This window comes from Motacilla alba, chromosome 3 (assembly GCF_015832195.1).
Source record: "Motacilla alba alba isolate MOTALB_02 chromosome 3, Motacilla_alba_V1.0_pri, whole genome shotgun sequence".
Classification (NCBI taxonomy): domain Eukaryota; kingdom Metazoa; phylum Chordata; class Aves; order Passeriformes; family Motacillidae; genus Motacilla; species Motacilla alba.
Window position 1 is genome coordinate 21,093,602 of NC_052018.1, and position 26,161 is coordinate 21,119,762.

The 26,161-nt window shown below is 38.1% G+C and overlaps 1 protein-coding gene across 22 annotated transcripts in view; it reads left to right on the forward strand.

Annotated features, from left to right (window-relative positions):
• The window catches only part of DLGAP2 (DLG associated protein 2), a 445,650-nt gene that overhangs the window by 373,535 nt on the left and 45,954 nt on the right, over window positions 1–26,161 (forward strand). For all 22 annotated transcript variants that reach the window (XM_038132407.1, XM_038132404.1, XM_038132410.1 and 19 more), the window contains 3 exons: window positions 1,505–1,716; window positions 15,846–15,993; window positions 19,077–19,296. In XM_038132407.1, coding sequence (XP_037988335.1) covers window positions 1,505–1,716; window positions 15,846–15,993; window positions 19,077–19,296 — 580 coding nt within the window. The remainder of the gene's footprint in view (window positions 1–1,504; window positions 1,717–15,845; window positions 15,994–19,076; window positions 19,297–26,161) is intronic.

The window sequence follows — 26,161 nt, forward strand, 5'->3', positions numbered from 1 at the left end:
AATCTATTTAATCTCTTCTTATCTGACCATCTTCAGTCTTTCTTTTTTTCTTCTTTTTTCTGTCTTAAGCTTTGGCTTTTAAATTTAATATCTCTATTTTTACTTGTTCACCCCCTTTTAAAACTTTATTTCTCCCTTAATCCCTTTTTAGGACTCAAAGCCCCAGCTCTTTTCACCTGGTGTGCAGGGCTAATTCATCTGTCTTGAAAGGGCCACAGATGGCAAGCAGATCATGTTAATTTTTTAAACCCAGTCTCCAGGACTGCTGAAACCAATGGGAGCATTTGCTTCAGCTCCACAGTGAATTCTGTGTGTAGAAGCTTTCAAAGATGTTTGACTTGAAAATCTTTATTTGACATCCTGCTTTGCAGAAACTACTAAATATATGTCTAATAGAGATTTCAGATTTATAGTGTATTAGTAAATAAAGACATTTAACTGCTTAATATAGATGGAATCGTAATGTTGATAAAGGATTTGATGCTGCCAAGGGCATCTGCCTTGGTCCACTGATGAACTCTGTCACATCCTACTTTTTAACTGTGGGTCCTTATAATGCATTACAGAGAGTTGCCTATATCCTTAAAACAAATTAAATGCATAAGTGTGTTCTGGATTAGAGCCAGAGGTCTCAGCACCTTGGAAGAGTAAATTTAAAAAGGAAAAAAAAGAAGCAATACCGGCAGAGACAGGCTGTGTTTAATCATAAGCATTGAAACAAGGCTGATTTCACTTTGGATCGAAGAATCCACTCCTGCTCAATTCTTTGGTAATTTGTGGTGCAGAGAGATTTCCATCCACCAGCTGTGGATTATCTGACTACCCATCTTACTATTTGGAAATCCGCTTGAACTGCATAAAGGCATCTGCAATCCTGCAATCACGTGTTTTATTTAACTAGTTGAATTTCTGACATATTACAGACTCTATCAACCATTTTGCAGTTTCTAAATAGAAAAAAAAAGACAAATTACCACTTTTTTGTTTGTTTTTTTTTCCACAGAAGTTTGCCCCAAATCCTAATCCTATCCATTTATGCCAAGATCATGGAATAATTTATCTGAAATATGCCATTCACCTCTCTGAAAGCCCCTGATAAGGACTGCTGGTAATAAACCCAAAGTGCTCAGTTTTCAATGAGTTGTAGGTCCGAGATTCCTGATTAACTTATTATTATCAGATGAAAATCTATGTGCAAACTTTAAGCTGCTTCCTGCAGTTTAGAGCATGTCTACAAATAGATATTGCAGCTCAGCTCACAATCCATGACTTCATTGCTCCTTGGGTTCTAACGTTTATAAACTGAAAATTTCCAACTCTGAAGTTGAAGTTAAATGGCCAAATCATTTAGGGTTCTTAGAAATCTCTTTATAAGCCAGCTGTTTCTGAAGAATAAAAAATTCATTACTTGTCTTTGTAAAATGAATAATGGAAGAAAGTATTTAAACATATGAAAAGAATAAACCACATTCTGTGTGTGTGTGTGTTTTATGGTCTCCGTTAGGTACCTCAGGATGAATGGGGAGGATACCCAGCTGGTGGGAAAGATGAAGAGATCCCATGCAGAAGAATGAGAAGTGGGAGCTATATTAAGGCCATGGGAGATGAAGAAAGTGGAGATTCTGACACTAGCCCCAAGACATCCCCAAAATTATCTGTTCGACCAGAGTCATTATTAAAATCCATTGGGCAAAGACCACTGGGAGATCATCAAAAGTAAGCTTCACTACACCTTTCTGGAAGTTGTCATGACTTGGATAACTTTTCTTTGTGTCTTATGGGCAATGATCAGCTTCCATAGGAAAAAAGAAATCTGTAGTTTAAAAGGTAATTTTTTGGCTTCATTTTAACTTAGCTACAGTTTCTTGTGGTTACTGGATGAAAACCTGACATCTTCTTCCATCTGTGAAATAAACCTTCTACTTCTGAATGAGTTTGTTATGTTTACTGAAGGAAATGTATACATATTTTATGCCAAAAGTTCAAAGTTCTGGTTTTTTGGTTTTTTTTTTCTCTAGAAGGCTTGGTTTATACTAGAATTTTTGTTATTTCATTGCTTTCTCTGAAATAGAAAATATACTCTATTCTAGACTAGATATAATATTGAATATATAATTGTACCATATATTGGGCATTTTACACCTTTTTTATCAGTGCAATGCTTTACGTATCAGCTATACTGTATCATACTCATTTAGACACATAGTGGAGAATTTTGTTTGACTGGGTTATTTTTCATTCATAGTACCATTCATAATACCTACAACATGGCCTATTAAATAACTAAAGCAAATCTTAAAAATACAAGGAAGTATGTAGCTATATATGTTTTCCAATAGATCTTTATTTTCCTCTCCTTTTTATCTTTTCAATATATAATTTTATAAGTAAACTGTAAATATTCTAGTCAAGAGAGTTTCAAAGGGGTAGCCTGACTTAAAATCTGCAGATTCTATTAATTTGACTGGATTTTTTCATGGCTTAGCAAATTTATCTTTTTGCCAGGAATATAGATTAAAGAAATTAGGAGTGAAATCTTGGACCAAGTGTTATTTATTGTTCTGTAGGCAATACCATATGGTTTACCATAGTGACTCACCTTTTCCTAAAACAAAATAAAACAAAAACCATAGGCAAAAATCCTTTTGGCTTAATTAAATTAAATTATTTGCCTTGCAATCTGCAAGAAAGCCACCAACTTTCACTATTATTGAAGAGAAGATTTTCCAACTTCATTGCTTCATGTTGTACTGGCCCTGCCTGGCTGAGTTCTGGGAACTGCTGTAGGCCAGGGATTGTTCCCAGAGACAGTTTGGTTGCAGTCATTCCAGTTTTGGAGGGGATGCCTTATCTTGTTCATGCCACAAACTGAAATATTTTTTTTAGACACTGTTCTAACTTTGCAAGCACTTAGACCAAATAAAATATATTCCATGATGTTCTTTGTTTCCAGCTGTGGTTGAGCCTTCTACAAGGGAATCTGAGTAGCTGCCCAGATTTTCCAGTGAGTGACAGGTCTTGGTGCCTGCCCTAGACCACTACAGCTTATAAACAGGTTCAGACAGCAATTAAACATAACTAAACATACATATTCAAAAAAGGGATATATTTTAAAAAAGAAAGTATTCCTTATTTGTTAAATCATGAAGGCAGGTGGTTGTTGGTAGGCCAATATCAAATGTTATGTCTTCTGTCATTTTTCCATGTATTGCAAATACACCACTCAGAATTTAATTGATTAAAGCCCGAGTACACTGCTGATGCATGTACTGGGGTTGACAGCTGTGCTTGTTCATGGCCCCAGAGGATTTCATGGCATAGTTACTACTAACCAGTCAGAAAAGGAGGAAGCTTTTTGTAATACTATAAAATATTATTAGGGGTTCTGTTGAGAATTTGTCACTAGCACCAGACTAAGAATAATTGAACATCTAGGCTGCCCCTGCTGACAGATATCTTTTAAGTGCTCAGTTTTTCCTTAAACTGAAGGGCAGCACCTTGAATCTGCCAGCCTAACATTCACAGGTTTTTCCAGTGGACTTCAACAGATATGTGACAAACTATTCTGGTTCTTGTAAGCCTTTTTTGCAAAAATCTACAGATTTCAGCAATCCTAAAGGCAGACAGAAAATTTCCTGTTGCACAGAAATACCAAGTGCTGATCCTAAACTTGGGTTTTCATCACAAGCCATCTCCTCCCAGTATATCTGTCTCCCTGTCCCTGTGGTTGCCTTTTCTGTCTGGCAGATGTCTATGAAGGACATAGCAGTGGATAGCGGTTATGGAGCCTTCCTTCCTCCCCCAGCACAGCTCAGTAATCCCCACTGCATGCCGAGCACCATTTGTACCCCTGATCATGCTGCTGGACCAGAAGCCAGGGCTTTGAACAGCATTCCTGCATGTATAGCAGGGCTGAACAGCATTTCTGGCATGTGTTATGAGAAATTACATAATTCAAGATGTCAGCAGCATTAGCTGGTTTTTTAGCTTGTTTACCCAGATGGAAGGAGCTAGTGCACAGATAATTCTCTTACTCCTCTGCTGTGGTGACAGGGTAGCAGGAAATGGGGTCTGCCAGACCACAGTAATAAAAGCTGAATATTGATAGTTTTGGTAGTATTAAAATATTTATTGGCTGCAAAACAAAAGTAGATGGATTTCATAAGAAAAAGTCTACTTTTCCTTCACTATCCTGAATACAATAAAATGAAAACTAGAACAGCCTTCACTTAACCTTCAACAGACGCTTGACATCTGTGCTTTTCTCCTCTGAGTATTATTAGGCATCTTTGCAGTAGTTTGTAGAAGGTATGTCATATAGTGCTAGGCATTTCCATTTGCATTAAATATCATTAATCAGCTGAACAGTCTATGGAATGGATAGCTGAAACAAAGGGAGTGTCTGTCACTGTCCTAAATAAGTTTTATGCAATCCTGGAAGAGAGATTGACCCACATGATTTGTAAGAGTATCCTTCCAACCTAGTAAATGTCATTTTTCTGTATTTATGACAAAACAAAGCAAAGCTGAGATGGAAGCATCAAAAACACTGGGATCCAAAAAGCAAAGTTGAAAATAAAACAAGAATTTTTTACTTTGGAATAGGAGAGTAATTCTGAAAAACTGAATATAATATGGTTATTTGATGCTTTTCTTTTTCAGGAAAAAAGTACTTAATATACTGATTATGTAAATGAACAGAATAACACTGTAGAAATAGCAAATTCCATTTTCAGTATCTCCTTTTTGAAGTATTATGAAAGACTCTGAAAACCATCTCACCATTTAGTCAAAAGTGATAACAATAGCATTTAGCCCAAAGTAAATACACTCTATTTGAAGATCATACTGGTATCACTCACACAAATGAAGAGTCATGCTGTGCTGAAGTTTTCCATTATGCTCTGAAGTGACTCACAGGAAACTATGAAAATTAAATAGGTTAAGCTACAGTAAAATAAATTCAGTGACAGCAATGTGTACTGTTGTTTTCTAAACCTCTAATGGCAGACTTTTCTGTTTCTGGTAGTCCAGACACCTTAAGCTGATGGGTGGGCAGACAGAAAGACGTGTGAGCACAAAGGTAGTACAAAAATGTAGTGTTTCAATGAGGAAGGGAATCTGCCATAGTACAAATTATTTGGCAAACTACAACAGCACAGTACCAGTGATACATCAAGTTGTCTTGACAACCCAAGATTAAATTTTTCTCTTAATAGTCTGCCAGATTTTGGCCACTGTATGGAATGAATATCTTAAATTATGAATCACACTCACAGAGAGAGAGCATCTGTGCCTCCCTCAGATGTTTAACATCTTTGTTTTGTGGGTTGTTTACACCCATAGCACACCTGAAGAGCATGATGCATGTCCATATTTCAGCCACTCTTACTCACAGCTTGGTGAGTCAGCACTCAACACAAAACACTTCATTCAGTATTGTAAGTTAATATTTCTAAAACCTGAAATGGTTGATGTGTTTTCTGGGCTTATAGTAAACCAGAGCAAAAGAATGATCTTTTACTGCTCTCCCTCTTTCCAGAGTTAGAGATTGCATCTATCCACGGCCACGCTAACTTAGTGCCTTAGTGCTTCTCTGGACTGTTATCCAAGGCACGTCCATGTTCTGTTCTGCAGACTTTATTGTGGCAACAAAAATGTTGCCAAAGCACACAGCCAGGGGATTAAACCTCAACCAGATCTGACAGCACTTAGCTGCCAGACCCCTTGGCTCAGCAGGAATCATGGAATAGCAGCAACTCCTGTAACACACATGGGAAATCTCCATTAAAAAAAAAATCTTTTCATTTGCAACCATTTGTAGTAACCATAACATGCTTACAACATTAGAAAGTGAAAGCCAAAATAGAAGTTTGGAAACAATGCATAAGACCAGCCCTGTGGGTTTTCATCCATCTTTGCCCATGACAGGGCAGACTCCACTATTCTTAAGTGCCAAACAAATTTGTGGGTCTTTCTCCTAAGACACACCCCTTGGCAAGTGTACACAGAAAAGGCTGTGGGTAACTGTGCGTATGTGGGGTGTGCTGCAAAAATGTCACAGATTGAGAATTAAAGGACACCTTCCTTGCTAGAGAAATTAGTATCCTCTTTCAACATTATCCATTGCTGTGCACCAGTGATCCAAGCCTTTTTTAATTTTTAAGGTAAACTTCAATTTGCCGTTAGTGCTTCTACATTTTAAATTAGGAATGGTTTTGAAGCCACTCCTGAGAAATATTTGTAATAGAAGAGATGAGGAAAATCACTAGAAAAGGAGCCCTCATCTTTTATATGCTTTTTATTTATCTTTGGGGTTTTTTTCCCCTCAATCTTCTGACTCTAAAAAGCCTCATTACACACTTCATTAGCAGCTTTCTGAGGCCCTATAGTGTAGTAGCATCTACTCAGAGTCTCTGAGGGGTGAAATTGGAGATTTACTGAGGAGAGTTTGAGGGCTAATTACAAAGCCTTATCAACTAATAATGTAATCAGAGGGCCACTGGCATGGTGATAGTCTTCTCTGCTGCAGTCAGTAAGATCTGGGTTAGATTAGGCTGCAAGGTTAAGAGGGAATGCTGATGAAGAGCAGACAGTCATCTGGCTACCTAGGAAACATTGTGTGTGGGGTCAAAAGACATCCTCATCATTTCTTCCTTTGCAGAATAAGAGCAAATGCTCTTAAGCAACGTTAGGCATCTTGTTCTCTGAGAAGTAGCATAGTGTGAAACACAGGGAGTCACTGAGCCCAGATGTCCTGCCTCATTTTAGTAAATACCAGATTTACATTGTAGGGCTGAAATGTATTTCCCCAGATTAAGGATGGAAGGGGTATCCTAAGGCTCTACACAAAGTCCAAAGTCTTTTCAGGACTAAAGCAGGATTTTCTCAGAAAAATGCAATTACATGATGGATTGTGGGGAAAATGCAGTAAGATTCAGGTCAATATAACAAGCAGGAATAGCGGCATCCAAGGGAAAATATGCTTCTGGTTTTGGTGCCAATTTGTTTCTGCTTCCAACAAATACGTTAGTTTTACTTTTCATTTGAAAAGGATCAAAAGCTGATTCTCTCATTTGTTTAGTTTTCAATAAAAAAACTAAATAGGACTATAAAGGATGTGTACAGAAGCACTTCTTCAGGCAAGGATTTGAAAATTAAGATGCTTTTGGTTAAAAAAACCAAATTTTTTTGTGTATGTGTATGTATATATATATATATATATATATATATATATATATATATGTATGTATATATGTATGTATGTATTCACTTTTCCCAATTCTACTCAATTGCTTCTCCAGAAATTACATAGTTTCATTAATATCTTCGACTTCAGCATTAAGGTCACTTATTTTCTTTAGATCTACTGGTTTTAATGGACTTACATGTGTGCTTAAATTAAGCTCATGATCAGATGCTTTAATGAGTCCTGATAGCCCATAGTCTACACTTATTCTACTGAATTAGACTTTTTGCATGTATACATGTATATGCACCAAAAGCAAAAAGAAAAAAGAAGTGAGATAGCTTCCTGAGAAAATTAATTAATATTTCAATTCCACAAATGGATTTAGGAACATCTATACAATATTTGAGATCTGCTTAGATCCATAGACCCATTTACTGAACTGCTACTGAACTGCTACTGAACTGCTAAAGCATGATGCTTTAGATGCCCTTTGAGTTTTTGCCATAGCATTTGCCTCAATTTTGTTGACACTGACCAGCTTGTGACCTGCTTGCCAGGGCAAGCTCAAAACATTATATGGGAACAAGACTTTTAGGACTGGCTATAGATTAGCTATATGTGTAAATCTGTCACCTTTTTGAAAGTTTAGAGTTTAGATTTCTTGTAGCCTACTTTTTTTATTACTGGAACATTTTGAGTGATTTGAAATACAGGCTTGGTTGAGCCTACATCCCCTCTATCTTTGCAAGGAGTGATCAAACCACCAGACTGTTTAACAATTCTGATGATTTCCTCTCATTCTCTTCTGGTTCATGTTGTACCAAATCCCTAAACACATACTGACAGTAAGAGTTCTCTCCTACCAGTGATTGGTAGGCATTTCATAAGGATAGAAACAGCAGTCTCCACATCTTTCCTAACATATTCCTGTAATAATGTTCAATATCTTTCAGGCACACTTTTTAAAAAGGTAAGGATCAATGATGAACTATCTAGGCACTTAAACTATTTCATTTGGCCCAAATTCTCATATCTACCGGGGATCAAAGAGAAGCTTCAGACTGGCAAATATCAGAAAAGGAAGTCTTTGCTACAGATGAATTTATGAGATTTATGTGCACTTTTGGTTTTCCAAAGAGCCAGACTAAATGTGCTATTTGAAAGGGAGAATCAGACTTAATGTCTACACTCCGAGTTCTCCAATGGGCTGCATGCAGGCACATATGGGTGCCTTTGCAGAGCTCTATTGACTCCAGCAGGGCTCCATGGAGATGCAGTGTGACTCGCAGCTGCTATACAATGGCACTGCTGGCTAAGCTATAATCATTAGATTCTGGTCGATGAGTTATTTCATGTATCTAGAAAGACATAGTTAAGATAGGTCCAGATAGAGAAATGAATATCCATTGAAATGCAAATCTCTCAATAAAATAGGTTTTGATAACTGCCGCTACTTTGGTAATTTTAATGCACCTCCTTTTTAGTCACCCAAGATGAATTCTTTTACAAATTTTATCTTTTTGTCCCAGAAAGATACTTCTGAATTGCATATACTGATTTGAACAGAAGTGATTGTACTTTCTTTAATGTTCCCATTCATTCTCACATTTTTGCACAAATGCAGGCATGATCATGAAAATAAAAAGGTATGATTTTAGAATATGGCAATTCCAAAAATTAATTTGATGGAACATGGACTTTCTTTATATTGGATGCTTCCTGAATAAACCTGATAAACCCATTCAGAGTCAGAAGGTGACCTTCTTGCTACAACTTTTAGAGGCCTCAGAAGACATTAATTCACTTTCGGTGCCTCCTTGACCCAGGGTGCACTGATGACTGAACATTTGACAGAGAAGAGGTACTCTGGGGAGTGATCACTATTTTGAATGTGAGTAGATCAAGGAATGACCTTGGCAAGCGTATTGCTGGCATCACAATCATACTGTTTTAAACAATGGTATAAGGTTTATGATAAAGTATGTCATGTCAATCACTTATTAGAAAACGCAGACAGTAAATACAAAACAAAACCAGTGTGACTGAGAGATCCCTTTCTCAGGAGTTATATAGTCCATTTTTCCTGTGGGGTTGTCTTGGCTGTCAAGTATTTCTGCTCAGGAATTAGAATTTTTTGGAAGAAGTTAGGGGGCCTCTAGCTTCTACCCTGTACTTGGCTGTAGTGGGTTAAACCACAACATCAACACTGGTCATGCCACACTTCAATTCCTGTATACTGTTTTGGGCCCCTCATTTCAAAAAGGGCATTGAGGTGCTGGAACATGTGCAGACAAGGGCAGCAAGGCTGGTGAAGGGTCTGGAACACCAGTCTTGTGAGGAGCAGCTGAAGGAGCTGGGGTTGTTTAGCCTGGAGAAGAGGAGGCTCAAAGGAGACCGTATCACTCTCTACAGCTGCCTGAAAGGAGATTGTATCCAGGCAGGGGTCAGCCTCTTCTTGCAGGCAACAAGTGACAGGACAAGAGGATGCAGTCTTAAGCTGCACCAGGGGAGGTTTACATTGGGCCTTATGAAGAAATTCTTCACAGAAAGGATGATTGGGCATTGGAATGGGCTGCCGAGGGAGGTGGTGGGGTGACCGTCCCTGGAGGTGTTGAAGGAAAGACTGGACATGGCACTCAGTTCCGTGATCTAGTTGACAAGGTGGTGTTAGGTCATAGGTTGAACTTGATGATCTCAGAGGCTTTTTCCAACCTACTTGATTCTGTGATTTTGTGATTTTTTTGTGCTGTTTTGACCCTGGACTAGCTATAAGATGTTAAACCGTGCCATTTTCTAATTCTGGCATTTCAAGCTGTCCTAAAAGTAAAACAATATTGTTACTATACATACCTGCTCACCAAACAACAAAACGATTCATCCTCTGCAAAACATGCAATGTTTGTGTAGGTCCTGGTGCGGTACTGAATGTTGTAAATCCAGCTCACAGCAATACTCACCACGCAGCAGTGCCAGGAGACTTCAGGAGACATTCCACAAACCATGCTGGGTGTTCATCAGCATCTGATCTCGGTGACAACAAAGGATGGGCCGAGTGCTACACAAAGTGAAAGATTTTGACTGAGTGGTGTGAGGTGCTGTCATACACTTTGCGGTGGGAATGCCTCCAATCCCCCAGCGCCATATGTGAAGTCACTATGCTGCTTCAGACGCTATCCATGGTCCCATAAACTTACCAAAAGTTCTATAAAGCAATGGAATTCAGAGAAGAAAACTAAATAATGTTAGCTGTCTCTTATTTATAAAGTATCTTACTCCTTTAACAAATACACCATTAATATAAAAGGAAATAGAAGCCTAAGTATTAGATTGCTGAAGATGAAGAAATAAGAGTCTTTCTGTTATCATAAGTTAATGCCCTTCCCTTATCATTAGTTAATGTGTTATTACAGTTTTTGGATTAGCTTGCATTATTATTCCTTTCATTAAAACATGTTCTAAATACCTCTCTGGTTTTCCACGTCTTCTGTTAAAAAGGCCTAAGTCGGGAAAAGATAAGGAGATGTAGGCATGCTTTTCTATCTCCTGAAATCTCTTCACAAACCGTATGTAGTGCTTTTTGATTGCAGTAAAAGAAAACTTAAATTTCTTTCTACATTTTTGATATATGTCCTGTTGAGGATGACTAGCAGACAAGGAAAAGCACAAATTTAAATTGAGGGGTTGGAGTCAAAAGAATTTTTAAAAGTCATCCTTTTTTTTGTTTCTTTGGGTTTGGGTTTTTTAACACATCTTGTTACTTGTTTTAAGGTCAAAGTAAAAGGTGTTTTCCTGCAATTATTTTCTCCCATTCTGCTCTTAAACTTTACTCTTGATGAAGTGTGGGAAAGGACAGTTAGTTTGCACAAGAAGTTGAGGAGGTTTTGGGTTAGTGGTAGTCTCCTAAGTGAAGGGGAGGGATTAGGTGGCTGCAGCAGGTTGAGCAGGACTTTGATGACAAATAGAGATTTTAGGGGTACTTTTGTAATCTGCAGAGGACAGAAGGATAAGTGGCCCAATGCTGACTTCTGGGGAGTGTTTTAGAAGATCTTGAACAGGAAGCTGTTAGCTGGGACTTAAAGAGGAAACAGTAAAGATTAGGACTTGGGTGGGTCAAGAATGAAAAAGAGCTGTCCTTGGGGGTTCTGGCAAATGTGAGTTCTGAGCATGGAGGAAGGGGTAGTAGCTTTCAAGTAGGAGCATCAGGACTCGCAAGGTTTGGATACAGAAGCCTGAGTTTTTGCAGTTTAGAGAAATGCAAGAAAATAGAAACTGTAATGCAAGACTCTCAGGAACTGCTTAGGACTGCTTTTGGACTACTGTCTCTTCCCTTATTCTTGATCTATTTTTTGTTGGTGTATGCAGCCTAACCTCACTGCCATTCACTCTGTTCCAGGGTGACAGGCTATCTCAGCTATGCTATCAGGCATGCTATCAGTTATACTGTCCCAGATAAACACGTCATGCTATAGCTCACTTTATCTGGTTACAATACTATAATTTTCCTCCCTGAACACACTCAGGCAATCTGCTGAGTGCTGAATGTGCTATTGCAAATTTAGCTACCTTCACTGGGGGTCCTTCACTTTTAGAGTAGAGGGTCTCAACAGCTGTAAGGTCATTACATGGATGTGTTTTTTCCCCAAAATTTCTTTAGGCTTTGAGACTTTCTTTCCGATAAGATATTTCTCATTAAATTTAAGACCTCTGCCTGGCTGCCATGAACTTCTTCTGAAGCCAATGGAAAATGGAAAGTAACCCTTGGGGGCAGAAAAGCTTTTAAAGAACATCTCTTCCTAAAATCTAGTGTATTCAGAGCCACCTCTTTGATGTTACTGTGTATATTTTTTTTAGTGGTCCTGGAGATGATCTGTTAAAACATTTCATTTGCACATGCTTGTCTTGCCCCTTTGCAGTGATCAGCTGTAATATAAGATCATCTGTGCTGCTACAGAACACAAAAGAAAATTATTTTCTTTTTTCAAAGCAAAAGAACTTTGATGTTCTGGAAATGAAGGTCAAGGATTTTGTTCCTAAGCTTATAGATAGAGTGGATGTCATTAAAAAGTCAGCATTTACTAAGGCCAGGTGTTGATTGCATTTTCTAGCATTGTTGACAAGCATGAGATTTCCTTGAGCAACAGATCGTGACATTTGAGAGCAACATCCCCATGTAACTCTGGTATTTTACTTCCTGGATCATATTTATACTGACGATGCATCGACACAATTACCCTAGAGGATAACTTTGAGATTATATCTTAGAAATAAAAACTAATAATTTCTATTTATCAGGAAAATTTCAAAGTATTACTCAAATGAGTGTAAAATTGCTTTTATAGGCTTTTATAGCTTTCATATGTAACATTTCTTTTACTTTGCTACAGTTACATGAATCAATTAATCTCCTCTGATAAATGAAAAATTATTTAACTATCAGGTAATATCCAAACTCATTCACCAAAACTCAGCTGCTTAGATGTACTATGGAAAACTGGGCTTCTTTCCGTACGAAATTATTGCTGTAAAAATTGTTGATGGTATTTAATGATAGAAATATCTAAGAAGGAAACAAAATGTGATTAATTAAATACAAGGTTTTTAAGCATTATTTAGCAAAGGGGATATTTGTTAGAATCAGGTTTAAATTAATTTGTTTTGAGTATTTCATACAATAATTTCTAATTTAATTCTATTCCTTCTATCTTTTCTTAATGTGGCCCATGTTTTAATAAAATCTCAAACATCTCTTTAACAAACTGTTTATGAACTCAGAATCTAGATTTTGCCACCCGATGATGGCAAGCAGAACATCCAGGAGGGACTTATTTGTTTTGTAAAATACTAACGTAACAACATCAAAGAGATTATTGGCAATACCAGACAAATTGAAAGTCTCTCTGCCCTCATGATAGCCCACCTGCAGAGTATGTCCAAGTCAGGAGTCCTCAGCACAAGAAAGATGTGGACCCCTTAGATCAGGTCCTCAGGAGGCCAAAAGGTGATCAGAGAGCTGGAGCACCTCTCCTGAGAAGACAGTCTGACAGATCTGGGGATGTTCAGCCTGGAGAAGAGAAGGCTCCCTTGCAATCTTCCAGTACCTAAATGGGCCTTTTAAAGAAGAGGGAGAGTGACTTTGTACCTGGGCAGGTAGTGATAGGACAAGGGGTGATCACTTTTGAACTTAGAGATTTAGGTTAAATCTTGGGAGGAAATTCTTGACTGTGAGGGTGGTGAGGCACTGGCACAGGTTGCCCAGGGAAGCTGTGGATGCTGCATCCCTGGATGTGTTCAGGGCCAGGTTGGATGGGGCTCTGAGCAGTGTGGTCTAGTGGGAGATGCCTTTGCCCTTGGCAGAGGTTTGGAACTACATGATCTTTAAGGTCCCTTCCAACACGAGCCATTCTGTGATTCCCTGAGTAAGTAAAGCATATACAAGAATCAGAATGACACAGAGCATCTGCCAGTCATCAGCCTATCTATAGAGGAAAGGCAGTTTAGTTACATCCAGCAACTAAATGTGGATAGTGAGGCTTTACACCACTTCACCTAATCTATTATATTTGTCTTCATACCTATGGGAACAAAAAAACTGCTCTTGTTTTTATCATCTAGAACCAAATTAGACCCACTATCAGCCTGTTATCTTAATCATAGAATCATTTTGACTGTAATGACTTAATTAACCTCTGAGCATCTGAGCACATACCTGCAATAATCTCATACATTTTCATTTTGGTTTTAGCAGTTACAGCACGGTTTCTACATAGTTTATTTCTGGCATGAGCTTACAGAGGCACTACATAGAAGGAACTGAATAGACAGGAAGAAATTAGTTGGTTTTTCTCCAGGGAAATTCCTTGGGATTTTGAAAGAATGCCTCCCTTGAACAAAGACAAAAACAAAATGCATCTCTTTTGCTTCGCCAGCTCTGTTTTTTTTGCTTCACCAGCTCTGTTGCTCTTCTTTGGATATGCTCCACAAATTTATTAGAAAAAAATTTCTTCATTGAAATTATTATCAGGCACTGAAACAGGCTGCCCAGAGAAATGGTTGAGTCAACGTCCCTGGGGATATTTAAAGGACATGTAGATGTGGTACTTAGGGACAAGGTTTAGCGGTAGACTTGGCAGCATTCAGTCAACAGCTGGATTCAATGATCTCAGGGGCCTTTTCCAAAGTAAATGATTCTGTGGATCTAAGGCAGATGCACTAGGAAGGGCTGTGTTGACCATGAGATGGAAGAGCACATGGAAATGCCTGAGAACAGACCTCCCAAGTATAAGGGTCTCTAAATCCCATCTGCTCTTGCAGTTGGTGGTGTGAGGGAATACTGGATCATCACACATCAGACATCAAAGCACATGGACACACAGGGAGATGGATCTCAGTACTCTGCCTTTCTAGGCAAAGCCATAATAAAATGTTTGAGATTCCTCCCAGGGTGCCCCTCAGGGACTGAATCCTAACTCAGGTTGCGTCTGCTCCATGGGGAAGGCTGAGTTCTTCCTCAAGCACCAGCCTATGGACAAGCTCAATGTTTAATAAATATGGTCTGAGAAACAAAAACCTAGTTTGTGCATCATCTTGCAGCAGGAGTTGAACCTGTGACTTTCTCACTCGCTGAGTGATTTGGTTCTTCCAGAGAGGAAACTTCACCCTTCACAGGGAAATTTTCAACAGCCATGGCACAGACACTGGTGGACTGACCAACTCTGCCAGCTCAGCATGAAGTAACTGTATGGCCAATTTTAGGCATTCAACTTGCACAAATCTACTTTCCCAGAAACTGTTTTTGTTGAGGCTACCTTTAGGGAAGAAATATAAAAGCTGCCTATTTACTGCATGAAAACAAAAATCATCTGGGACATTAATTCATTTATGCAGGGGAAAATTCTAAAATCTGATTTACAGAGGTTCTGAGAACTCTGGTGTACCAGGGTTTAGTTCTTTGTATTCAAGGCAAAGTACTGCACTTTCCTCAAGTTTATTTTTTTTCTGGAATGTTATCAATACATTTAAAACAAAACATGAACACTAGCATGCTCTTGGTGTGAAAGCATACTGAAGAGGGCTCAATGTGGTGTTATGGTCCCAGTCATGCAAGATAGGAAACATGTTGTAATAAAGCAATTTCTAGAGCATCATGCAGTTGCTCTGAGCACCTTATTAATTTATTTTTTTAGCCAAACAGTGGATATTTTAATCTTTTGTAAAACTATATCAATTCTTTGAAGATAAAAAGGCTCTTGGTGCCTAAAACCCTGATGAGAACCAGATTACAAGTAACAGATTTTATCTATGAAGAAAAATTTTTAGTTACTTTAGTTTGTGCTTTAGCTCTGTTTTTTGTTCCTGTTGACCTAGACCTTGTCTTTTAGTAAAGTTCAACATTAATAGCCAGGAGGATTGATGGTGTTTAAATAGAGCAAAGACCTAAAACTTCATACCATCTAGGTAGCAGAGTCATAGGCGGATTCTCTGCTTGTGCTAAGACGTTTGGCTACAACACATCTATGATGCTTTATAAAGAGTAAGATTTGGACCCAGGGGAGTGGGTTTGTGTGTCTCATACAAATTACTGCCTTTAGTGTCCTAATTGATACCATCTGTAGCTTTACACCCTTTCCTTTTTTTCTTCCTTTCTCCTTTGTAGTCAGAGCTACCTTCAAACTGCAAGTGACGTGCCTGGGGGTCACAACCTGGATCCCTCTGCAAACTACAATTCCCCAAAGTTTCGCTCAAGGAATCAGAGCTATATGAGAGCAGTGAGCACGCTCAGTCAGGCCAGCTGTGTTAGTCAGGTGGGAAATTCTTGTTATAATTTTTATTATAGGTTAACTGCAGATGTGAAAGTTGTAACTAGTGGATGGTTTTAGGTTTTTTGCATTTTTTAAATCAATATCAAATTGAGGATGTGAATTGTGGAAGTAATTCAGTTCTGAGGAATGTAAAGCAAAATTTCTAGAAAAATACTGAATGCTAGAGGCAAAGAAACACAATCAAACATTATCTTTTCCATTTATTTTTCATTAAAAACATAAATACTGGTGTTTTTATTTTCAGCCCATATTAAATATTTAAATGTTAAGAAGATTCAGACTGAGCAGGAGGAGTACACTCACACAATACTCATCATCTGAAAATACCCGCTCTGATTTCAGTAAATGTGGGCTGCCAGATTAAGATATAGATTGAAAAAAATTATGCTCCAAAGGAGCAGTGTTTCATCCTAAATCAAATCTCTCACTCTTCTTGGGTGAAAGAATAAGTCCCATCAACTATTCTATGTATGGGGACTCCTGAAAAGGTACAGTTTTCCTCCCTACTGGTTTTATGTCTGCGAGGTCTGAATTACACCTGAAGTGCAATAAGCCATAAGAATTACGTACATGTTCTATGTAGCAGAGAACTTTACATAACATTCCCAATGTTTCCAGTGTTTATTGGTTCTGACTTTTCTTCCCTGCGTTGTTTCATGACAGATGGGCCCTGCCCCCTTCTCAGACATGGTACTTAATATTTCTTTGACCATTTAGCAAGCTACCTAAGGGTTTACAATGGTTATGTTAAAAGAGAAATATTTTTAAAGCAATTTCATATTCATTCATATTCGATTTGTACTGCATGGCTATTCAGGCCTGGATTCAACTCATCTAAATTGAGGCTTTTAACTGAGGCAACAACTAAAGCTTCCTCTGTAGTTAATGGAGCAAAAGAGTTTCTTCCAGGACAGTGAACATCGCGAGTGGGCTGAGAGCCCTCTGGAAATGCTTGTCAGTCTCCACTGACTGTAGAGAGCTGGGAGGGGCTAGTCACCTGACTAATGCCCTTCAGTCAAATTCCTTAATTTATGTGGGGTAATTCTAAATTTAATCTTATGCAGCACACATTAGAATTAGAAACAGTCAGTCATTTTCCAAACCCTTCCTTCACTATTTTTTTCGCAACTCCCTTGTGAAAACTGTTCCCATCATTCTGATGACTTGTTTTTTATTACACTGCTTATTGGTGTTTTTTTGTCTTTTTATTATACTCCGTTTTTGAGAAAATTTCATGTGTATTAAATCCCACATTCAAAGCAAATGCTGTCAGCTGCCACCTAACAATGTTCCCACATAGAACTAGTCGAACATCTTCTGCCTCTTTGACCATGTCTGTGCACAGAGATATTCACTGAGCTGTCCATGATGATTAATTGGCTTCAGTAGTGGTTAAAATTCTTCATTTCTGTGTGCATTACCTGGAAGGTGTCCACAATAGATTTCATTTGCAGGTAGATTGCTCAATTGGCCAGATTAACTAAACCTGCTGGATATAGTTCCTTGCTTTTTTCAGTATTCACTAACCTATGCAACTCTGTGTTAGCCACAAACTTCCTACCTCACAGTCGAGCTGTTTCCAGACCATTAATAAATGCATTTAATAGACATTACCCCAAGAAAATGTATTAAAATATCGGGTTCTGAACCTTTTCTGTTTCATTTTCTTTTTCCATGACACCATCCTCCTCTTGTTCCATCTACATAATAGCAATTTGTATAATTTGTGAGGTTTTTTATGCCTTTTTGTTGTGAGATCCTTCCTTTTTCACACCTGACAAAGGGTACACTCAAGAAGAATGCTGAATTCCATGGTATATATTTTTAATTTCAGATTGAAAACTCTTAATTTTCTATTATCAATAGCCTTAGTTGGAAATAAGTGGCTAAGACTTACTGAGTTTATGGACTAAATAACCTGATCAACAATATTGCAAAATAGTTCAGAGTAAGAATTTTTTATCTCTTTGAGATTGCATTAGTCTACTTAACTTTATTAAAAGCAAATTTTATGAAGAGTAATTTAATTATTTTCAGAAGATTTTCAGTAGTTAAAATGTCTTACACAAAATTATCAGTTATTCATAATCATCAGAACTCCTCTATAAAATTTCCATTTATTAACCAAAACCCTAAAACATTTGAAATATTTGATGTGACTCCCTTTCCATAATGAATAAAGCACTAGGAGCACTTAGCAGCTGTATAGGAAAATTAATATCAACCGGATGCGCCATTTAGTGATGCCATAAATTTAACTTGTAAAATTATTTATACTGATTCTGATTTCTAGCACTCACTTTTTAGAAAAAAAATTATTTTCAGAAAGTCATGCAATTATCTGTTCAGTGTAAACTTCCTACCTGATTTTGGATAAAAATAATATTTAGTTATTCAGGTACATTTACAGGTAGTTAGGGCTGCCTTCAGTGAACCTTTAAAAAATGCTTTAGGTAGAATTAAGGCATGAGAGGTTCCCCAAACCTGGCTGCTCTGCCTAAGACCTGTTTATCATGAAAATTGCCTCTAAAAAAGGCACAGTGTTGGATCATGCCCAACCTGCAAGGCAGGGCTAGCAGGTAGATGCTGGGTCCTGCCTAAGCACTGCAGGGAGCTGGAGGCTGCTGCTGAAATACCTCAAGGGGACACATGGTAGAGGGTCCAGGAGGCACAGCTGGGCTGCCCTGCCGGGCACGGTTCCACAGCACTCCTGCTGGTAGAGGTGTCAGATTTTATATAATGCTGCTGAACAAAAGGTTCTTCCATGGAAGTGAATGGCTAACCCAGTTAACCAGGAAGTGGGTTTGGCTTGGGTTCCTTCTCAACTATGCCAAAAGAAATTAAATGGAACATTAACATATGGCATGTGTGATGCATTTAATATAGATGTGTAAACAGCTGATCTAAGCTGAACAATGTGAATGTGATCAGAAGGGTTTACTACATTTTAACTATTTGCTAAAACAGTTCTTCATCAATGTACAGGTGTCCATTTGAGATGTTGAGGCCGTGATGATCACAAAAAAGCAAGTCAAAAATCAAATGCATTGTTGTTGTTTATTCAGATGAGTGAAGCAGAGGTTAATGGGCAATTTGAATCGGTGTGTGAATCAGTGTTTAGTGAAGTTGAAGCTCAGGCAATGGATGCCCTTGACCTCCCTGGATGTTTCCGAACAAGAAGCCACAGTTACTTGCGTGCCATTCAGGCAGGCTATTCCCAAGATGATGAATGTATACCTGCGCTGACATCCTCCAACATCACCTCAACCATCAGGTCAACCACAGGTAAGCGAGTCTCCACTGACCCTTTCACTGCTCTGCATGTAAAAACATATCAGCTTGTTTTCTAAAGGGAGGTTTGACACCAGAAGCATTTTTGCTGTGTAGAGATAATGTTTGATACCAGTATTCTTGTGTTCTTAATACGGTACTATGGTGGCTACATCTTGGAATAAGTTCTTTCTGGAAAGAATCCTGCGTGCATAATGTAATGGACCTGGATTTTTTGACCTCCATTTTACATACATGCAGTTATCTACATGCAAATATAAAAATGCAAGTGCAAATGGTATAATCTCAATATTGTTAGACATTTATGTGGTTTATCTATCAAGTAATTGATCTTCTAAATGAGATTAGTTGTGCTAATTTTAATTTAGGTTGTTAAAGTAGCAACAAAAGAGAAGTAAGATTAAAAATATTTGGTCTAAATTCTTGAAGGCAGTTAATGTAAAAGGTAATTAATTACTTTTAGGGAAGGCGTAACCAATTGTACCAGTGTACTGACTTGTAAACTTTTGGGCAAGCTTCACACATCTGCTGGTACTCATTATCTATTAGAATTCATTGTTATAACACTCACTGTTAAGGTCTTTCAACATTCTTCTGGCAATTTTCTTTTATTTTATTAGTTACTTAGCAAAGACAATAGCTTTAGTAATTTTAGAATTTTAGCATATGTTGGTAGAGAAAAGAGAGAGCACAGAGAGCCGTTCAATATTTAAAATGAAATCTATAGGAAGTATGTATTCTTTGTAAACTGATCCAAATTCATTTCTATGTTTCCAAAGATGTTAACATCACTTCCTAATTATGATATTGTCCTTGCCACATACAATTAAGCTGTAGTGCAGGCTACCCATCTACAAAAGGTAAAACTGAGTTCAAAATGTATCATATAAAAATACTTTTTCAATGATTTGCTTGAATCGTCTGCTGTATAGCAGAACAGTGGGAGCTTAGAAAGGAAGCTGTGGTTGAATAACATACATTTGCATCCCAGAAGTAGCATAAAATGTTATTTTATTTTAAGCATAGTATTTTAATTGTTATATAAAACTTTGTGTAAAACTAGAAATTGTTGCTTACAGTGCCCCCTCTAGGGATGTTTCTGTTCTTTGGTTAATAGAGATGCTATCATGATATCAAATGAGATCTTATTACTACCCCAGAGACTAATTTTCATCTTTATCATATATTACTGTGTGATCATTATGAAGACACCTTCCATGGCAAAGGACACAAACAGATGCTTATTTTGGAATCTGCTCCAAGTACTGAATTGGATTATTTTCAGAATTACCTTGGTTACCAAGTGGACTGATTTTTACCTAAACTGTCTTGAGTTTGTTTATATGCTACATAAGCCCAAAATTTTCACTGAAAAGATCTTATTTTATTTTCCTCAGAGTGAAAAAGCTGAATAATAAAGTAAGTATGTCTGCATCGCAGTGTTTTCATGCTTATGAGAAAGGTTATGCATTGATTAGTAGTCTGCTGGTTAAATACTGTGGTTTTGAAAATTTTGACCTTCATTTCGCTCCTAACTTCTCCCTCATCTCAGAAATTATTTATCAGATAGATTTTCTTGCCCACAATGTAATTCCTCTTATTTTTCATGGTGAGGTGATATTGAAAATCTGGGAAAAAAGATGACGTGAGGTGTTTTCCTATTCCAAAATTATTTCCAAGCCTGTGGACTGTATACAGTTCTGAGTGTGATTCTGTAATTAAAATGTCATCTCTGTGCAAGTGAGCAAATTTGTCCTCAGCTTCTATATAAAGTAAATATGCAAATAAGAAATAATTATCTGATATAGAAGAAGAGTAAGGATTATATTATTAACTTTTAAAAGAAATTTCAGTTGTCAAGTAAGTTCTTGTTTTTAAAATCCTAGATGTAAGGCTTCCATTTTTCTCTCTCCAGCCCTTGTCACTTTGGAGGGAGATGCTGCATTTCCTATCCTTACTATAATTTTTACAAAAATCTTACTTCTTCTTCCCTTTCTGAAAGTTGTAAAAGAAGCAGTTGCCTGAACTGTGAAAATGGTGTTGGCAGATATTTGACATTCAAATAAATGTCAGAAAGGTCAGACTTTCACATCAGCTTTTATTTCCAATTCAGTCTTTTATTTCTTCATAAAATTACATTTAACTTCTTTTTTGCTTCTGATGTAACAAATTCTTCTTGGCAATGAAACTAAAGGAATTTTTTAGAATATTAACAGTCGTTTCAATTCAATTATTCCATTCAATTTTAGTTATATAGGTCATGACTGCCCCTTATCATTGTCGTAAAGCAGTTGATTAATAACACACAGGCTTAGCTAAAAATTAATTCTTGTAATTAAAAATGTAAACCTAAAATAAAATTCTCTATGAACTCAAGTACAAAAGTATAGAATATATATTTACAGCATGCTTTTTCCTAAAATATACCTAGATGTATTTACAACTTTCAGGAGGTTGCAACTATGATGAATATTATGTGGGACATAATTAATGAACAATGTTCACAGGACTTTCTAATAGATGGAAAAACAACTACCAATATCAGGCTCTTCTGAGCTGCATAAAACTTTACAGAGAAAGCCCAGTGAAACATTGGTACTAAAGAACACATAACTTCTGCATGAATCCATGTAATTTAATTATTTGGGGAACCAGTCTTCTCCACCTCTGGGGGGGTTTGTCACTAGGCCTAGGGCACTCCCTGTTGCCCTGGGTGTAAATGAATGAGACAAGTGCCAGCGCAAAGGAGGCAGCCAGCATTGCTGGCCTATGGTAAGCTAGACCTGGCCTCCGTGTGACCCCTGCTGAGACTCTTCTTTCATTGAGGTTAGGGCATTTCCAGCCGTCACGTTTCATTTTGTGAGGAGATAATGAACCCAAAAAAAGATACTTGATGTTAAAAGCCCTGAATGGCAGCATATGCCTTCTGTCTCTGAACCGTATCCAGTCACAGCTGTCAGATGCACAGCTGAGAAAATGCAGCTCCAGCTGCTGCTGCCTCCCACCTCGCTCCTCCATCACAGACAACATGTAATTTCCTGAATGGGAAGTCACTGAGTGCAGCAGTCATCCTAAGTGCTACTGACTTACAGCCCTGCTACTCCTGCAAGCAATGTTTCACTTTTCAGGAAGAGTTCACAAAAACTGGGTCACTTTCCCAGGTAGTACCAGCCTGGCTCCCTGTGTTGTCTAAGCACATCATCCCACTGTCAGCCCAGCAGACACCCAGGGAGTGTGGCACAGTGCTGGGGGAGGCACAGGCTGCTGGAGGTGTTGGGGCTGTGCCACCAACACTCAGCTGAGCCAGAGTGAGCCCTGGCTGTAGAGTCCTGCTGGGAAATGGAGGGCAGTGGCTTGGGAGCAGTAACACTTTATCCTGCCTGCAGCACCTGGCTTCCCTTACTGAAAAGTAGTTCAGATACTGTGGTACAGCACTAGACAGTACTCTGCAAACATAACCAACAAGGACATCTGGAAGATATTCATCACTCCCTCATTTCCCCTTTGTCTGAGAAGGTCAATTTATTTTTGCTACAAGTTCTGTATGTAGAGAGATTCCTTTATATTAATCACTCATTATGTTGTAGATTATTTCAGGATGCTTCCTCACAGGCTTTTTTAGTTTGGTTTTACTGTGAATGCAGAAACATTGAATTGCAGTGGTAATGGAGGTAGCAGTTAGGATGGTCTCTTGTGGAGCAGAAGAACATATGCTAAAATCCCTTCCCTGAGAGAAAGCAAGAGAGAGATAGTAACTTCGTACTTGCACTTCTGGCCAACTTGAACATCAATTTATCATCTCTTCAGATGTGGAAGCATACATAATTTCTCCTGATGACATTATATACGTTGTATAAAACACTTTCATCTTTATTGAGAGAAACATTTCCTCTGGATTCCTCTGGACCACTGCTCAGGATGTTTGCTCATCGGGTGGAATAGCTTCTCAGGGCTTTAATATTCAGATTGAAGGCAGGTAGCCAGAAATACTAAATATGGGACTCAATCAGATGCACAAAATCCTTCTCCAGCAACAAGCACAGACTAAGTGGACTCATGTTAAGTTCTTTTATTTTCATTCTGATGAACAGAAGATCAATTTCAGTTCCTTAAAACTACTCTAATGTTCCTCTAACCCAGGTTTTTTGGCTACAACAGCATTTTTTCACTGGATTAATGATAAATGAATGGATTAATGATACAAAATCCACCTAGCTATGGACTTCAGCACAATGGGGACTTGGTCAGGGTGCATAAAGGCATCCTGGATTTCTGTCCTATGTTAAATGTCAGTCCAATGTCATTTCTCCCACTTCAGGGATTTCCTGCTAATCTTGATAAAATTTAGCATAAAGCATTGCTGGATTTAGGCAATAGAGTTGCCAGCCTTAAGCTGCCAGTACACTGCATAATTTTTTTTAATTCTTCTAGAAAATGTAGCATAATGCAATCTGTCAGATTTTTCCAATCCTAATGATTCTCTCAGTTGTGCATGCACCTCCTTTCTTCTGATTCATAATAGGTAGATCAGCTAAGCTCATGCTTGCTAAAGTCTTCACTGAGGAAGATGAAGTGACTTTGGGTCACTTTACTTTTTGAAAACTGTCTTTGGGCCATTTTAATTTTCTCAGTCAGCTGGACTCTGCTTGGCAATGAGTAAACTTCAGAGAATTCCACATTTACTGAACTATTCAGCACTAATTCCAAAACTAATTAATTCAAGCAAGGTCACATTGGATGAGGAAGTTTTCAATTAGAACTCCTACAATTACTCAGGATGCCTGAGGAATTGCAGGTTTCCCTTCTCCTGACTTCAAGCTATTTTCAGCTTTCCATTTTCAAATAAAGGGCTATGTAAGGTGAATTTTTCCAGTCCGTGTTTGATATTTAGCCACAAAACTCTCATGGTCAGTAAACTGATTGCATGATCATGTACTTACAAAAAATAAATGGATGAGAATATACGATACTTCACAGAGAAATTGTACTGTTCCATAGTATGGCTATCCCTCCAAACCCTAAAAGGACTGATTCACTAGTTGCTATCTGAATACTAATAACATTAGTTATTGTTTTAAGGTTTTACTGGTTTTTCAGGTTTTTTTTGCCACATTTGAGGAAACCAAAGGTGGGAAAAAGCCATAGTGCTGCTACATATGACACCCCTCCCATGAGAAAAACATAAGTATGGGACTTCTGAGCTTGGGAAAGAGAAAACTCAGAAGGATTTTTATAAATTTATATAAATATAAAAAAATTGGGAAAAATGCTCTTCAGTTCTTAAAAGAAAAACCATTTATGAGCAACAGATGTGTGATTTCCTTTTATTTCCTCAAGTGTGAGATACTTCATCCAGGTGGTTGTTTGGATCTTCTTAATCTATGCACTATGGCTAGGAAAACGCAGCCAAATGGGGGGAAACTTATGCATGAAGTAACATCTCCACAATTTCTGATCTTTCTATAGAAATAAATGCTCAGTCTGAGAGGATTTTACTGGTATCCCTTGCTAAGTAATAGCTAGCAATAGCTAGAATCCACAACAGATATGTTTAAAAAACACAAAGCATTAATTTCAAATAAGATATAGGCTGTGTTCTCAATCATAATTTAGTATGTTGACTTTCCTTAATTACTGTTGGGGCTCTATGGAATTATCTGACACTCTAACTCTCTGCAGGAAACACCATCTATCTCTAGGAGCATTTGGGCATCCTGAGTTAATCCTTTGATGCTGTGCCAACTTGTGTTCCTATATTGTGAGAATAAACCTTATCCTAACAAATTATGAACCCGGTTCTACACTTGGATACACACACATAATTTTCATTGCTCTGGGTGTATCTGGAGAGCATGATAAGTCTTTAATTTTTTAAACATATTGAAGTTTTGCTGCTATGCTGGCACTGCTGTTCAAGAGCAGCTCTACACAGTAGAAATGGGCCAGGAAGTCACTAGGATGAAGGTGACACAAACACTTTGGTTCAAAGAGTTTGACAAGGAGCTGTCACAACTGTTCACAACTCTGGAATTCCTGGAGAGGGAGTAAGGCTGTGCTAATCAGGGCTGCCTGGCCTCCTCAGGCTGATGAGGCATGAAAGTAGTTGGAACAGTAGCCAGGAGCTTTTCATAAATTTTATTCTCCCAGGTCCAGATTATCTTCAGAGTCAAAGATAAAAAATGAAGTCACTGCCTTCCATCTATGGTTAGTTTAAAAATGTGTAATGATTGTTTCTCTCTTGCTCCTGCTGTTGTGAGCTTGACAAAATTCCTCCATTACCCACTGGATTTGCTAGACATCTGGTTCTTTTTTTATTAAAAAGGACACCTATGCTGCCCCCCCGGCAAAATTTGGCTTCAAAGCTGTTCTGTTCAAAGAGTTTTCTCAGCTATTTCTTCTTTTTGGTAATATATGGTTAAAAAGAAGTAGAATTTATCAGAAAAATATAACAAGGAAGGTGATTCACTGCTCAGTTTGAACCCTTTTTGATGTGGTAGAAGCTGACAGTGGCAGATGTAAATCTCAGCCCAGCTATTTACCCTGAGGTTGCCAGAGGGCTTTGTGTGTGCTGCTAAGGGAAACACACAGGGCCAGTGGCCCTTGAAGCACCAGTTCATCATGCTTCCTTGCAGTGAAAAAGAAGGAAGGACTCTACCTGTGCTTCTCCTCCTGGGAAAGAAAATGACCTCTAAGGAGTCTTCTCAGAAGCTCTGCATGTCTTCAGTCCTGTTTTTTTGTTGAAGGTGTGTGTGTCAGGAGCTGTAATGATGGTATGCGCACTGGAACTACATTCCTTGCTGTGCTACCTATATAAACATCATTGGATCAATTTCTGCATCAGGAAACTTATTCAGACTCA